At 37.4% G+C, this 16245-nt stretch overlaps 2 protein-coding genes and 1 pseudogene across 3 annotated transcripts; 2 read left to right on the top strand and 1 right to left on the bottom strand.

Moving 5' to 3' along the window:
* Positions 1 to 956: 956 nt before the first annotated feature.
* LOC122298389 ((+)-neomenthol dehydrogenase-like) lies at positions 957 to 4325 on the top strand. Of its 2 annotated transcripts, XM_043108111.1 has the most exons (5): positions 964 to 1221; positions 1309 to 1555; positions 2506 to 2550; positions 3032 to 3205; positions 3799 to 4325. In XM_043108111.1, the coding sequence occupies exons 1-5, from the start codon at positions 1202 to 1204 to the stop codon at positions 4174 to 4176; spliced, it is 864 nt and encodes a 287-aa protein (XP_042964045.1). In that variant the 5' UTR covers positions 964 to 1201; the 3' UTR covers positions 4177 to 4325. The 2 variants fall into 2 exon arrangements, with proteins under 2 accessions (XP_042964052.1, XP_042964045.1); XM_043108118.1 differs by lacking the exon at positions 3032 to 3205 and having other exon boundaries at positions 957 to 1221.
* Positions 4326 to 10374: 6049 nt separating this feature from the next.
* LOC122301634 (uncharacterized protein At4g02000-like) lies at positions 10375 to 10908 on the bottom strand. Its single transcript, XM_043113033.1, has one exon. It carries the CDS (start codon positions 10906 to 10908, stop codon positions 10375 to 10377), a length of 534 nt encoding a protein of 177 aa, XP_042968967.1.
* A 944-nt stretch (positions 10909 to 11852) lies between these two features.
* Positions 11853 to 12695, top strand: LOC122301635 (annotated as a pseudogene).
* The last annotated feature ends 3550 nt before the right edge of the window (positions 12696 to 16245 follow it).

Below are 16245 nucleotides of genomic sequence, written 5' to 3' on the forward strand. Positions count from 1 at the left end.
ACTCGATCTCTACACGCATGTAGTGTCGGAACTCCGACCTTCCTATAGCTTCCCACGAGAACCTCTCGATCTCTGCATCAACGGCAGCTCCGGACTCTTCCGGCCAACAAAAATGTCCACTTCAATGGACTCAAGTGAAAGCTGATTTTTGTGTATGTTGTGGTGGAGAAATGTTTTTCCAAGAAAGAATCAATCAAATGGGGGAGAGATTGCTCTAAGATGTTCTTGGAGGCCCTTAGGGTTTTTGCTCTGATTCTCCACACATAGAACAGAAGCTAACATGTTCTATTTATAGTTCCCATCAAATGAGGCGTTCAAAACCCTACATTGTAAGTGATCTGGAACATTGGCTCGAGCGAAGGTCGAGCGCCGAAATCTGCCTGAGTTCGCTCGAGCGCCATGTCGAGCGAGTATCGAGCGGTCGACTCTGCCTGAGTTCGCTTGAGCTCAGTGTCGAGCGAGGGTCGAGCGACACACTCTGCCTGGGTTCGCTTGAGCTCAGTGTCGAGCGAGGGTCGAGCGGTTGAATCTGCCTGAGTTCACTCGAGCTGTATGTCGAGCGATGGTCGAGCGGTTGAATCTGCCTGAGTTCGCTCGAGCCGTATGTCGAGCGATGGTCGAGCTGTTGAATCTGCCTGAGTTCGCTCAAGCGCTCTGTCGAGCGAGGGTCGAGCGAAGTCGCTTCTTTTGACCAATAATGAGCACACTTCAAGCCCACTTCAATCCTTCCGCAACAACACTTGTTACAACACCATTTTACACAGGTTTTCACAAGAATATGCCAACACGCTCATTTTTCCCTCAACACAAACCATTAATCAAAGTCCCAAAGCGTCTAAGAGCATGTGCATACGGAATTTCATATATATCTAAAACGTCTTATTCATATGAATCGTTCTAAGATCACGCACTATACCAATCCTTAGATATCATAAATCTATTAAGTAGACTTAAACCGCATGACTCCGCGCGATTCCTATCTTTTTTCCATTTTCGGTTGTCAATTTTTTGGATGTGATCCCCACCAGCCTTGTCTATCTGATTAATATTTAATCGACATATACTTGCTAATAAAATAATTATAATTGTGTTAGATTTTCTTCAAGAAATACACACTTACTCGGAACAAGACAACCCCGCACTATAATTTTATCTTTATCTGCAGAACACCTTCCTTTCCAAAAGCTAGACCGAATCATCAATGGCGCAGGAAACAAAGAGGTATACTTACTGGTCACAACCTGGAATCCCATATGTATTTGCCATGTCTCTCTTTATTGACAGGGATTTTCTTACTATTTCTTTCAGGTATGCTGTTGTTACAGGAGCAAATAAAGGTATTGGTTTTGAAATAGTTAGACAGTTGGCTTCAAAAGGGATCGTAGTGGTGTTGACAGCAAGAGATGAGAAGAAAGGTCTTGAAGCTGTTGAGAAACTTAAAGACTATGGTCTCTCTGATCACGTGGTATTTCATCAGCTCGATATTTCTGACCCTGCTAGCATTGCTTCTTTGGCAGATTTCATCAAAGCAAAGTTTGGAAAACTTGATATCTTGGTAAATATCATTCAAAGTTGATTTCCTTACAGAGTTATATATTTTCCCAGATCTATTCTTCTTGAGAATCTCTTGGAAATTCTGTTTGCTTGCTTTACTTCGCGTAAGTAGTTGATTTTTTTGCTTTCTTGAAGGAATTAGCTTTCCAACTCTGTTTTTTTTTTTTGTGGTTTATTTTAGGTGTGTTTGGACAGTGAAACTATTTAATTACATCTTATCTCATCTCATTGTTACAATTATTTTAAATTTCTGCATAAAATATAATAAATGATTCAATTTTTTCAAATCTCTAAACAATAATAATATTAAAAAGTAATATTCTAACAATATTTTATTCAACTTTAAACTTTCATATAAAATTATTTCATCTCTTCTCACTATCTAAACCGCAATTTATTCTTCCCGCACATCTTTTCTAGTTTATTTTTCAAGTTGTAAAAAACTCTCGTGCTTCATACCACTACAAAAAAATATATGCTTTGTGAATCTTATGATCAGTTACCGTTAGTTCAGTGGGATAAAGTTCAGAATATTAGGTGGGATAATAGTACTGCTTTTACTGCAATTCCTTAACGTTTCCTACACTGCAGAACAGAAAGATGTGACTGCCTCACAATCATTGGATTGGTTAACTAAATGGGCTGAGTATCCATAACTTTCTTGTATCGGTTGGTAATCATGTTTAGGTATCTCTCTTGTATACGTTCTATGTACATGGGCTATGCTTATTGGTTTCATCAATGAAATTCTTGTTTACCTAGGTGTATATATATATATATATATAATTATGCACTTATGGTTCTTGATTAAACCAAGGTGAATCTTGTAAGTTAGTACGGGATAGAAACACTTTTAGTAAATGGAACTATTCGATTACTTTTCCTGGCTTAAAATCTAATAATTGCTGATAGAAACAAAAATGAGTGATGAAATGCTAAAACTATGTCCAGGTGAACAATGCAGGGATAAGCGGACTGAAACAAGAAGCTGATCTGGTAAGTACTTTCCAGTGATTTGTGTCTTGCAGCATAGTAAAGGCAAGTTCTAAACTGAATGCATCTTGGAAGAAATGTCTTGTGCGGTTTATTTAATTGCCATGGTTCGACTCCAACAATGGATAATCAGATTCTGCAAAAGCACTAACATGGGAACTCTTCTTTATCTTTTACACCTAGCCAATGGCCATCGAGGAGGTGCAAAGAGAATCTCCCCTGTTGAAAGTTGAAACCAAACTTTTCCTGGAAAAGCTTAAGCCTAATGCCTATTAGGGCCAGCAAGAAGTTTCTTTCTGCTTAAGCTGCTTAGCCTTCTGAATTTGGGAGTTATTTCCCTTTTATCCAAGATAGAATATTTGAGTTAAGCTATGGTACTTGTATTCTCTTTTTTATATCAAAGTTTAGTAGATGGTTGCAACCTACCTGAGCTTTGAAGCAGTGGGTGATAATTACCATGTGGATTGACTTCTTGCTGTCGCAGGCAGGAGCCGAACTTGGTTGGGCTAATCTGCCCCAAACTTATGAGTTAGCAGAAGCATGCTTGCAAACAAACTACTATGGTACTAGAGGAATGGCTGAAACACTCATTCATCTCCTCCAATTGTCTAACTCACCAAGGATTGTTAACGTTTCATCTAGCATCGGGATTATAAAGGTATGACAATAACACCCTTTTTTTTTTTAATTTCGAGGAACCACTCCAAGGCAGGGACCATCGACCCACTCCTGCAGCGTAAACCCTGGTCTCATGCAATGCACCTTTAGAATTTTTCCTATACGGAACTGGTTAAATTGCTGGCTTTTCACCGGAGAGTGTGGCCCCAAAGGCTTATTTGTACCACTGGAGTATTAAACCTTGGACCATGAGGGGAGTGATACCCCAAGATCAAGGCCTTCACTACTTGGGCCAATGCCTTGGGCTTTATGAAAATAACACATTCCCCTTATAGAAACAAATTGTTAGCACCCTAGTAAGAAACTTGGCTTAATTTGACACTAGCTCGGTACGCGTGAATTCAGGCCAGTTGGACCTTTAGTAGATGACTCAGCAAAATTATTGGTAATTGAATGAATTTATTTTAGGCAAATGATGGAAAGTTACAGAATTAGGGGGAAATGAAGCATGTACACCACAATCAGATCAATCAATTCTATTGGCTATAAACATGGGTTAATTCTGCTTGTCTGCTTTAGTTGATTATCTTCGTTTTTCTTGTCTCCACTTTCTGCCCTGTCTTCTTGTTTCAGAACATACCAAACAAAAGGGCTCAAGGAGTTTTAGGTGATGTGGAAAACCTTACAGAAGAGAAACTGGATGAGATACTGAAGGAGTTTTTAAAAGATTTTAAAGAAGGTTCAGTGGAAGCCAAAGGCTGGCCAACTTTTGCATCTGCCTATACAATCTCAAAAGCAGCAGTGAGTGCCTACACAAGAATTTTGGCCAAGAAATACCCAAGTTTCTGCATCAACTGTGTATGCCCTGGCTATGTCAAAACCGATTTAAATAGCAACGCTGGCAACGTGCCTGTTGAAGAAGGTGCTGCAAGAGCTGTCAGATTAGCCCTGCTCCCGGATGGCAGTCCTTCTGGCATGTTTTTTGTTCAGCAGGAAGTGTCTTCTTTCTGAATGAAAAGGCAATCCATTTATTCAAATGGACAATATTTGTCATATTTGCTTGTGAGCTGTTGTTTCTGTAGCACTCTCTGGTTTGAACTTATGAACACCAATGTGAAAATTTCATGCCAAATGCAAGTAACTTTTTATGTCATTTAAAAGATGCTTCCCTGATGCCATCTTATTAATGCTCAAAATTATTGCAGAACTAATATCATGCTAGTTTGGTGCATAAAAGTTTTAGTTTGACATAGAAACCGGGGACACCCAAGCATACAGATGCTGTTCCACGGTGTTTCACCCAAGGCATGTAGAAAGAAAAGGTTTCAGAATTGAAAGGGTGTGTTTTAGTTATTGGAAAAGGAAGGTTCATAATACGCAAAAACCTTTTGGTATTCAATTAGCTTCAGTCTCAGATTTTCTCAATGTCGTTTAGACAGGTATCATTAAAATGCTAAAAAATTTTCATTTTCAAACAACGTGAGATTATCCATTGGGAATATTACAATTAATTTAAAAGTAGCATCTTTTTCTTTTAGAATTGGTGGTGTGTCTTGCACCTGATTGATCAAAGACTAGCTTGCACAATCTAAAATTAAATCTAGCATTATTTTTTTTTTAAACATGATTATTATTTAAAAGCAAAATAATTTTGTGAGTTATTTTAATATTTTAGGATAATTATAATTATTATAGTAAATTTATATATATATATATATATATATATATATATATATAAAATAATAAAGTACATGCATTTTCAAAAGATTTGGGAGGGGGGCCGAACCTGAATTTCTTATATGTTGAAAATTCGACTACGGGGGCTGGTCAATCACAGTAGTCCACATTAATACAAGTTGAAAGAAAACCAATCAATCTACAAAGCCATGGGAGGGACTGAGAAATAAAGAAAAAAAGGTACTTATCTGTAAGGGTGTCCACAAATTTTCAGGATGGCGTGGATTTCAAGCACAAATGAGAAGCCACGTCAAGGGTTAATTTGAAACGTAGAATAGGGTGATGATAGTATTATAATTCACTTATAATTTATTTACGACTATCAATAAAATAATATTTTTTTAAAATTTTAAACGCATCAAATCAAAATCAAAATTAAAATCAAAATAAATATATAAAATAATATTATTTTTTTAGAAAGTTGTAGAAGAATTGTAAATGAGTAATTATTTTATCATTTTTCTGTAGAATATACGACTTAGTTTGGAAAAAAAATGAAAGAAAGAGATTGAATCCCAAACATTGATTAGCGACAAATTAACGTTAGATATGAGTTTAAAATTCTCGACAACAGGCCGTCTTCAAATCCTTTTTCTTTTTTTTTTTTATAAACAGACTTTCATTCATTCAAAATCAAATATCCTTACAAATAGAGAGTTTATCAAGCCATATAGCTTGACTAACAAATGAAGGACAATAATCTTATCACATACAAATATCTTCAGTCATCCAAGCATGCCTTGCCAAACGATGAGCAACTAAATTGCCTAAACGATTGACGTGCACAACTTTAATCTCTTGAAAACCAGTCATAAGTCTTCGAATGTCTTGAAGAATGAATTCAAAATCTATTAGACACTTAGAGTTTGCATTCAAAGCATTAACCAATATCAAACAATCGGATTCAAGTATAATTTTTGGGACACCCCATTGAACACACAGCTGCAAACCTCTAAGAAGAGCAATTGCCTCAATAAACTCAGTAGAGGAGACTTCTCTCTCAACCATACTACAAGCTACTACAACCTCACCATTATGGTCTCTCAACACCACTCTAATCCTGACAACAGAATGATCAGGAAAAATGGCCCCATCAATATTCAATTTCAGAAAATCCATAGGAGGAGGATGCCAACTTACCACCTTATTAATCTTCTGATTTGAAACATCAAAGAGCTGCACTTGTGCATATTCTTGTTGTAAGGAAATAACATTATTAACAACCACATTAATATGCATAGAAATATTATCATAAATCCGTTTATTTCTTCTATGCCAAAGACCCCATGTAATAGCTACAAATCTGGCCAACAAAGAATCTGAACCTCTATCTCGGGCCAAATTTGCCAGATCCCAAAAAGACAAATCAGAGTGCATATTATCCATATGAGAACAAAAATCCCCCCACACATTCCTCACTTCAGAACAATAATACAAAGCATGAACAGCATCTTCCATACCTTGGTTGCATAGCACACAGGTTGCATCTTCTAGTACATGTTTGTTCTTTAGATTCAGGTAGGTTGGAAGCTTCTCCTGACATGCCCTCCATGCAAAAATCTTCATCTTCTTAGGGATTTTCAGATGCCATAATGACTTCCAAAACACAACCTCAGATCTGACACTAGAAGACTGCCCATTTGAATGATGTAGACTCTGTTGAAGATATTGATAGGCACTCCTAACTGAATAGCTTCCATTCTTCTCATGAATCCAAAACAAAGAGTCTTCAGAATTGACAGAAACTTGTAATTTTAAGATCTGTTGAACTACATTTGGATTGAATAGAGCTCTCACCATATGAACATTCCACCAACCTATGCTTGCATCTAACAAGGAATGGACTTTTAAATCTTCATCAACCTCAACCAAAGCTGAAATATTTGAACAATCTGGTAACCAAGGATCTTTAAAAATACGAACAGTTTGTCCATTCCCCACATGCCACCTGCAACCTTTTCTCAAACAATCAAGAGCTTCCCAAATTCCCTTCCAAACATAAGATGAGCTAGCACAAACTTTGGCTTCAAATAAACTTGAATTCGGAAAATACTTGGCTTTATAAACATTGTAAAGAAGAGAACCCTCATTTCTTAAAAGCCTCCACCCTTGTTTTGCCAAAAGGGCTAAGTTAAAAGGATGGAGATCTCTAAAACCCATCCTACCTTGGAATTTTGAAATACACAACTTCTCCCATCTACACCAATGTATTTTATTTTCCCGAGATTGATTACCCCACCAAAATTTAGCCATCATCATCTCTAACTCATGACACAAAGATTTAGGGAACAAAAAGTAATTCATAGCATAAGTAGAAATAGACATAGCTACAGCTTTTATAAGTACCTTCCTACCCCCTTGAGATAACAAATTCCCTTTCCATTCTTGTAACTTTCGCCACACCCTCCGTTTTGTAGCAGAAAAGGCTTGTTTTTTTGACCTCCCAACCATGGGAGGCAGCCCTAAATAATTCTCATACTGCTGTGTAAAGCTGCCACCCCACAACTGTATAATATCTTTTTTCAGCTCATCATTCACATTCTTGCTAAAAACCATAGAAGTTTTTTCTTTATTAATACATTGGCCCGAAGCTCGCTCATACTTGTTCAACAAAGATTGGATCTTCACATTTGTAATCACATCAGCTTTACAAAATATGACACTATCATCCGCAAATAACAAGTGGTTTATTCTAGGAGCTCCTCTACAAATCCTTATCCCATCCACCCCTTCCCGACTAGCATTTCTTTTTAGCAAAGAAATAAGACCTTCCGTGCACAAAATAAATAAATATGGTGATAACGGATCACCTTGCGGAAGGCCCCGAGAAGGAATAATAGGGCCTTTAGGACTTCCATTGACTAAAACTGAAAATGAAACTGTTCTAACACACTGCATAATCAAAGAAATCAGTTTCTTATCAAAGCCAAGGGACTCCATTATTTTTTCTAAAACCAGCCATTACACCCTATTATAGGCTTTACTCATGTCAAGTTTGAGGGATATAAACCCCTTTCGACCCTTTCTCTTAGTACGAAGAAAATGCAACAACTCATATGCAATAAGCACATTATCCGAAATCTGTCTACCAGGAACAAACGCACTTTGAGTATCAGAGATCACTTCCAGCAAAACTCTCTTAAGTCTATTTGCAATGACTTTAGAAAGAATCTTATAAAGCACATTACACAGACTGATAGGACGAAAATCTGCTACCTTTGAAGGGGAAGCTTTCTTAGGGATTAATGTAATGAAAGTATGGTTTAAACCTCTAGGAAACATATCAGAATTCAAAGCGAAAAGTAAAGCATTGGTAATAGAATTACCTATCACACCTCAATATTTCTGAAAGAATAGAGGAGGCATGCCATCTGGACCAGGGGCCTTAGAAGGGTGCATCTGTTTTAAAGCTACCTCCACCTCCTCAGCAACATATGGTTTTAACAGCTCCTCATTCATCTCAGCAGTTACTTTGGCCTCAACACCCAAAAGAATATCCTCCATATCCACTCGATCTGCAATAGTGAACAAATTTTGAAAATATTCAATGATTAAAACATCCATCTGATCCCCTTTATGCCAAAAACCAGACTCATCTTGCAACTGAATGATGCTATTCTTTCTTCGTCTAGTGGATGCCTTTGAATGAAAATACCGAGAGTTACTATCTCCTTCTCTAAGCCACTTCACCCGAGATCTTTGCTTCCACATTAACTCGTCCCTTTCAAGCCATTTTTGAACCTCAAGACACGCTTGTTTGTGTTCCTCTAGAAAATTTGAGCCCAAATCATTCTCTTCTAAACACTGCAGTTTCCTTTTAGCAGTAGCTAAATTCTTCTGCACATGGCCAAAAGAAACCTTATTCCATCTTCCCAACTCTGTAGCACAGCGAGAAATCCTCCCCATAATCTAATCCAAAAAGTGAAGACCATTTCTCTGACACCAAGCCCTCTCAACAATAGAAGAACATTCCTTCACACCCACCCACTTAGCCTCAAATCTAACAACCTCCTATTCCTCCTTCTACTCAAAGCACCTCCAGTATCCAACCATAAAGGAATGTGATCAGAGTAAACTGCTACTCCATGTTTAACTCGAAGGTTTAGATATATTTCACACTACAAGGAATTGGCAAGAAATCTATCTAATCTCTCCTTCACTAAACCCTCCTCCCCTTTACAACCACTCCAAGTAAAGGGAACCCCCTCATAACCCAAATCTCTCAACTGGCAGTCCAATAAAACCCCTCTAAACTCCCTCATCTGTGATTCACTTCTTATGTTTCCACCCAACTTCTCAGAATGATCTAAGATTTCATTAAAATCCCCAAAAACTAGCCCTGGTAAAACAACCCCACGGCCCAAGAACTTCAACAGACTCCATATTTCAAACCCCTGCCCACTCTCAGGATGACCATACACCCCTGTCAACAACCATTCCTCCCCATCACAATTTTTAATAGATGCATGAATATGATTTCTAGAGAAACTAACAATCATCAAATGAATATTATCTTTCCAAAAAAGTGCCAGCCCTCCACTTCGACCCACATTGTCAACACCAAAACAACACCAAAAACCCAATCTAAACTTACAAAACTCCAACCGGCGTGATGTTAATTTCATTTTTTGCAAAAAAAAAAATCTCGGGATCTTCAGTCGTGAGTAAATCACGAAGGGTACGAATGCTCTGTGGGTTCCCAAGCCCAAGGAGATTCCATGTCAAAATTTTCATTGTAATCGGCGAGACTAATCACCAACCACCGCCGCCCTCTTTGTAAAAACATCCACTGAAATAGAGGAAGATGAAGGTTTACCTCTTTTTGCTTCAGCCTCCAAAATCGGACTCCCCTTCATTGTTTGGAGAAAAAACCCCTTCATTCTGTTGAACGGAAGCTGCCTCAACACCATTTTCTGAAGTTACTTCAATCGGCTGGGCATGAGTATTCTGGAATGCCCTAAATCCCGATCGATGACCCCTTTTCCTTTGAGCACTGCTACGGGAACCAGAAAGGCCATAAGGCTTTGGGCATTTGTTGCCTGATGGGCCAGAATCGAAGCCCAAGAACAAATGAGGGGCCTCCAGCACCGGGACATCCATAAGCTCATCCTCAGCATTACTCTTCTTAAAGACATTTGACTCATCCGTTTCAACCTCTTCCTTATTTGAACCTCCTACATCCACGGAAGATTCCAAAACAACAACCCCCTCATTCACCCCAGACGGCGTAATATTCGGATTAGATAAAGATTCACTGTTTGCAAAAATTTCGGCCCCTTCAAATTCATGATTTCTCTCCCCCACTAGTTCCGTAACAGTCAAAACTTCATTACCCTTTACATTACCAACCATCAGTGAACCAGTCTCAACCGTACTAGCCGTAACCGCCGTAGCCGTAGCCATAGCAGCCATCGGTGAACCACGTCCTCCTCCCCTGCGAGAAGAATTGAATCCCGCTCGTAACCATGGACTTTATGGAAGTCTCTGGGAATCGACTTGGTTTGCATCAATAGCCTCGCACTCCTTTAACGTATGACCCAGAATACCACAGTGGAAACATAAGTCTGGTAGCCTTTCGTAAGAAAAATGCACCCAACAGGATACCCCATCCTCCACAATCATACGCTTTCGACGTAATAGAGGTTTGAAAATATTGATGAGGACCTTGACTCTCATATATTCCCCCCACTCCATCTCAGCTTTATCTAAATCAACTTCCAAAACCTCCCCCAACGCACCCCCGACTAGTCTCCCAATATACTCATTACAAGCCATTAACGGTAAATCATGTAATCGGACCCAAAAAGGGGCATGCACCAATTCTATCTTACCAATCTGTAACCTACCATCAAATTCCTTCAAGAGGACCAGATGCTTATCGAACAACCACGGACCCTCACGCATGACCTTAATTTTGTCTCTCGTATCCTCGAACTCAACCAACGTAAACTCAGTATTGAGATCACAGAATTTCACACCCTTCACCGGGCGCCAAACTTTCCTCATCGTCTACTTGAATGCCTCATGATTGTAATGCTTCTTGATCAAAAGCTTCATAATCAAACAACTCGCCCCGCATTCTAAAACATCCTCCAGCCAGCTAGTCTCCACCGAAACTGCTTCATTCTCCTTCTCAGTTAAAGACAAACTCGCATGAAGTTCATCTAATGCATCCGCCATTCCAAAAACCTCGTACGAGAGATGAGAGAAAAACCTCTACTCTAACCAGAGAGAGGAAAAATGATTAATGGTGGCCGTCTTCAAATCCTAAAATGAAAGATTAACATTAGATATGAGTTTAAAATGTGCAAATTTAAAATGAGTTTAAGATATGAGTTTAAAATGTGCTAGTTTCGTGCAAGTTTTTTTTTTTTTTTTTTTAAATGAAGTGTTTTGAGTGAATTCTCTTTTCCAAAGAATTTATAAGAGATATGCAGATGAAATATCATTTAAGGCTCCGTTTGGTTACGTAGTTCGGATGAAATGAGATGTTTTGAATAGTAATAAATATAATATTATTATAATATAATATTTTAATATTAATTTTATATTGAAATTTGAAAAAGTTAAATTGTTTATTATATTTTATATAGAAATTTTAAAAAGTTGTAATGATAAGATTAGATGAGATTAGATTATTTAGTTTTTGATAATCAATTGGGCCTAGTGTTCTCTGACAAAAAACCAAGTTAGTGTTCTCTGACAAAAAACCAAGTTAACTGATCAACTTCTTATTTAGAAGCTGTTGGCCACAAAGCTGTCTCAAGTTTCATCGTAAATGACAACCATTGACACCGAGGTACTTGCTTCATCTTTCGTGGTGTCTATATGACAGCACAGCATGAACCCCATATATAGTTTCTTCTTCTCACTTCATATGTTCTACATTATAGCACAGCAGAACACAAACTTTTATTGAAAAGACAAGGGGATAAAGTTTCTTGTTATTGATGCAAGAAGGTGTCAAGGTCAATTTGAGTGAAATAGCATCTCAAACTAATGAGTTTGCCGAAGAGTGCTTGCAAACAAACTACTATAGCGCCGGTTGAAGCGCTTCTTCCCCTTCTTCAGCTATCCAATTCAACAAGGATCATTAATGTTTCCTCTTTGATGGGGCACTTAAAGGTATAAAACTATTGCAACCATGACCTAACTCTCCCATTTGTTACTACAAAAGAAGAGCATCCCAATTGAACTATATATAAGTTAACCAATTACAAGTCTTTTGTTTGGTTTGAATAATAATTAAAAAATAATTAAAAAAATAAATAGATTCATGTTTAAATATGTGGTTTGGGTTTTATGAACGATGCTGTCTTAATTACTTTGTAAGATTTTGAAGCTTTTACTTCCAAATTAACCCGTCTATCACCATTAGTTAAACATTAAGTTCTCTGGTTTTGTTTTTTTAGTACATACCAAATGAATGGGCTAAAGGAGTGTTTAGTGAGATCAAAAGTCTCACTGAAGAAAGATTGGATGAGGTGTTGAGTGAATTTCTGAAGGATTTTAAAGAGGGAACCTTGGAAAACAAAGGCTGGCCAGTTGATTTTTCTAACTACTCAGTTTTAAAAGCTGCTTTGAATGCATACACAAGAATTGTGGCCAAGGAGTATCCATTTTTCCAAGTCAATTGCATCTGCCCTGGCTATGTCAAAACCGATATAAATGGCAACATCTACTACCAAATGATTGAAGACGGTGCTGAAGGTCCAGTAAGGTTAGCATTGCTGCCTGACAACGGTTCTATTGGCCTGTTCTTTTTTCATAATGATGTGACAACTTTTGATTAAAAGATTATCCAATTCTACAACCTCATCAGAAATTATGTAGATTGGCTGTACATGTTAGTTGTACAAGCTATGTATGTGTGTTGTCTAGATATGTATAAGACTATAAGTGTGTAAGTCCAATCATAATTTGTAAGTAGTTATTATGTTTGTGTTTGAATTGGAACGGTTGGGTTGTCTTTAAATATTACAGTTGGGTTTCAATTGGGTCAGTTATGTAAATCAACTCAATAACCACCCAATTGATGAAATAAACTCATTTTGCCAAATTATTATGAAATAAGGCTATCTGTATCATGTTCAAAACCAGAGTTTTTTGCAAGAGTAGGCATCCTAAAAACTGCCTTGAATTAAATTTTCTTGAGTTCTCCTATTGTTCTTCACTCAACAAATCAAAGTGGCTTTCCTGTCTATAGTGGATAGCACGCATGCTTCAGAATTGGTTGAATTATCAGAAAGGTAAGATTAACAGGATAAAAATGATGGAATGATTGCGACAACAAGGAGAATTCTTGTAACAGACCAAAAAACTCAAATTGTGAAGGTGATGGCGGAATTCAAGCAATGTCTACTACTAGGTTAGATTTTTTAAAACTGAAAGGTGTGGAGTTCATTGGGTGGCTTTATAGTGTTGATTTCTTCAAAATGGCTTGAAGATTTTGAGGAAACCACTAGTTGAGAGACAAGGTTTTGGAGACAAGGTTTGGCCCCAATGTTAACGTCTTGAGTTCTACCACGCTATTCTATCAAGGAATAGCAATGAATGCCTGCACAAGAGTTCTCGCCAAAGAGTACCCAAGTATCTGCATAAGTTCTTTATGTCATAGCTATGTCAAGACCGATATAAATGGCAACATTAGCATCTTATCTATTGAAGAAGTTGCTACAAGCCCTTTCAGGTAGGGGTAGGCGGTAGGGCCCTGCACCTCATCTGCCTGCCCTCAATTGTTTGACCCCCGATTGGGTGGGGCGAGGGAACTGTTAGTTAGATGTGGGTGATGGGGTATCTGCTTGCATATGCGCACCGAGTACGGGCAGGGAGCGGGTTGGGCCCAAGCCCACCTGTATTTTCCCCTGTTTGACCCACATATATATAATTACATATATATATATATATATATATACCCACAATGGCATCATTTCAATAATATCCCTAAAGCTCCTCTACACCCTCACGTTGTCGCCCATCCCCTCTCAATTCTTAACCACTGTCGCCATCACCATCAGCAGCTTACGTCATCTATGAGCACATCTCGAATTTTTGTATTTTCTCTCAACCTCTATAAGTATCCCGAAACCCTCTAGAATTTTGTTTAGTTTTTCAATGAATCTGACTATGGAGGATGGGACTGATCAATGGATTTGGAGAATGAGATTGTGTTTTGTGTGCTATGGAGATTCGATCGTGATTGTGTATGTTAATTTACGATTTTATAATCTGACACCCTAAAATCATCTATGGGTTCAACCCAAACCATTGAACCAATTTAAGGTCTCATATTGAAATCCTAAATTGGATTAGGAGATTATATTGAAACCCTTAACCTAATATGATTGAAATCCCAAACTTACTTGGGGTTTTAGTTATGAAACCCCTTAAAACCCCAAACTATTGTGATGTTTATGATTATATGATTTAATTATTGTGTGGTGCATCATGTCAGGTCGGATACTAGCGTTAGTGATATCTACCCTACCCCTACCCCCTACCACTACCAGTACTAGGGGCCAATCCACCCCCCAACCCACCCATGGGGTACGAGGTCGGATTTTGGGAGACAAAAGCCCCCTTTCCCACCTGGGAGGTGCGGGTAGCACCCTAACTTTTAGGTTTGCCCTACTTTGGATAGTTGTCATTTTGGTCTGTTTTTTGTTCGACAGGAAGTTTGTTCCTTCTAATTGAAAGGCAATTCATTTATCATAAGGACAATATTTGTCACATTTGCTTGTGAGCCATCTTAGTTTCCAAATGGAAACTTAAGAACAACAATCTAAAACCACTTCAACATGGACATTTTAGTAATAAAATAGAATATCATTTTAGGAATATTTTCAAAATTTAAAATCACTTTGGGGACAATCAACCTAAATACATCCACAAGAGAAGATTTTTGTTGCAACTTGTTCTTACTTACAAAACCTTTGTACTTCTAGAAGATCCAACTTGCAACTCCGGAATTAAAAGATCATCCGTCTACTCTCACCGTTGTGACTCTATAACCTCTGGCCTTTTTCTGTATGGATTATCTTTGCCAAAAAAAAAAACACTCTTCCCTTTCAAAATTCAAACCAGAATTCTAATGGTTGTCAAGCTTTTCTATGGTTTTGTGTGAGGGAAGTAATCAATGAGAAAGTATCTAGAAGCCTCAATGTGTTTCTTGACCTAATAAATATTGGAATTCGGAGATCTTAATAAAACATGAAGCTGTCAATCTTTGAGTTCACCAATATTGCCTTTATCCAATGTGGTTCAAAAGTTATGAATTTTTTTACTTGAACTAGTTTGAATTCACCAGGTCGATCTAGCGAACTTAGTATCTTTACAATTTTTGTTTTAGTTTCAGCCTAAATTCTATTGATCAACGGATTTACAACTCAATTGGATTAAGTTTCTTTATAAAATAATATTTATATAAACACCATAGAAATCACCTCCCTTATCCATGGACAAACAATTACCTCAATATGAATACTTCTATGTAAGATTCTTATCCTATTGATGTAAGATTCTCCTCGACAGATATTGAAACAACTTTTGAGGCCTCTTTCTTGATTACATGATTCAAACTAGGAAAGATAAGATTAGAACTGCTAAGTTTTATTAATTACTTTACTTTTCATTTTATGTATTGTAATGTTTGCTTTATTTATATATTTGTTAAGTTCTTGTGGGAGAGGAGGAGATAAAGAGAATAGAATTGGAGAAGAAAGCGCGCCATATTGTAAAATTTCTTTACGATTTTAGCACTTCTTTTTTCAGAAACCTAATTATCATGTATATCTGCATCAGCAGATGCCACCAAGTTGTTTTCTAAGGTATTGCCACAAGAAACAACCATGCATTCATGGAGGATACATTGGAAAGTGCAATCTCATCCACACCTTTTGGGCATGAAAATGAGCTGGCCTTGAAAAATCAAATCAACTAATCATCTTGAATTGATAAAAGAAAGTCTGACCATGTTAACCACTATGGTATTATTGGTTTTATTACTTTCAAAGTCTGGTGTCTCAACATACTAAATATTTGTTACAAGATTTATATAAAATATATATATTAAAAACCCAATAGCTTTTCAGTATTGTGGAACAGACTTCAATATTATATTGGGTGTATCGTCATAAAATAATCTTTCTCTATAAATTCTTACGGGAAATGAGTTTAATCATATCAATATCCAATACCTTTAAGATTTTCATATATTGTGGAATATCACTTAATTGTGTCGTGGTTTATGTGCACTCTCCTGTTTGCTATTTTATATATGATTTTTCGATTATAAGCATAAAGTTTAGGACACTAATGTCACTACAACATATTGGGCATTTTGCT

This window comes from Carya illinoinensis, chromosome 2 (assembly GCF_018687715.1).
Source record: "Carya illinoinensis cultivar Pawnee chromosome 2, C.illinoinensisPawnee_v1, whole genome shotgun sequence".
NCBI lineage: Eukaryota > Viridiplantae > Streptophyta > Magnoliopsida > Fagales > Juglandaceae > Carya > Carya illinoinensis.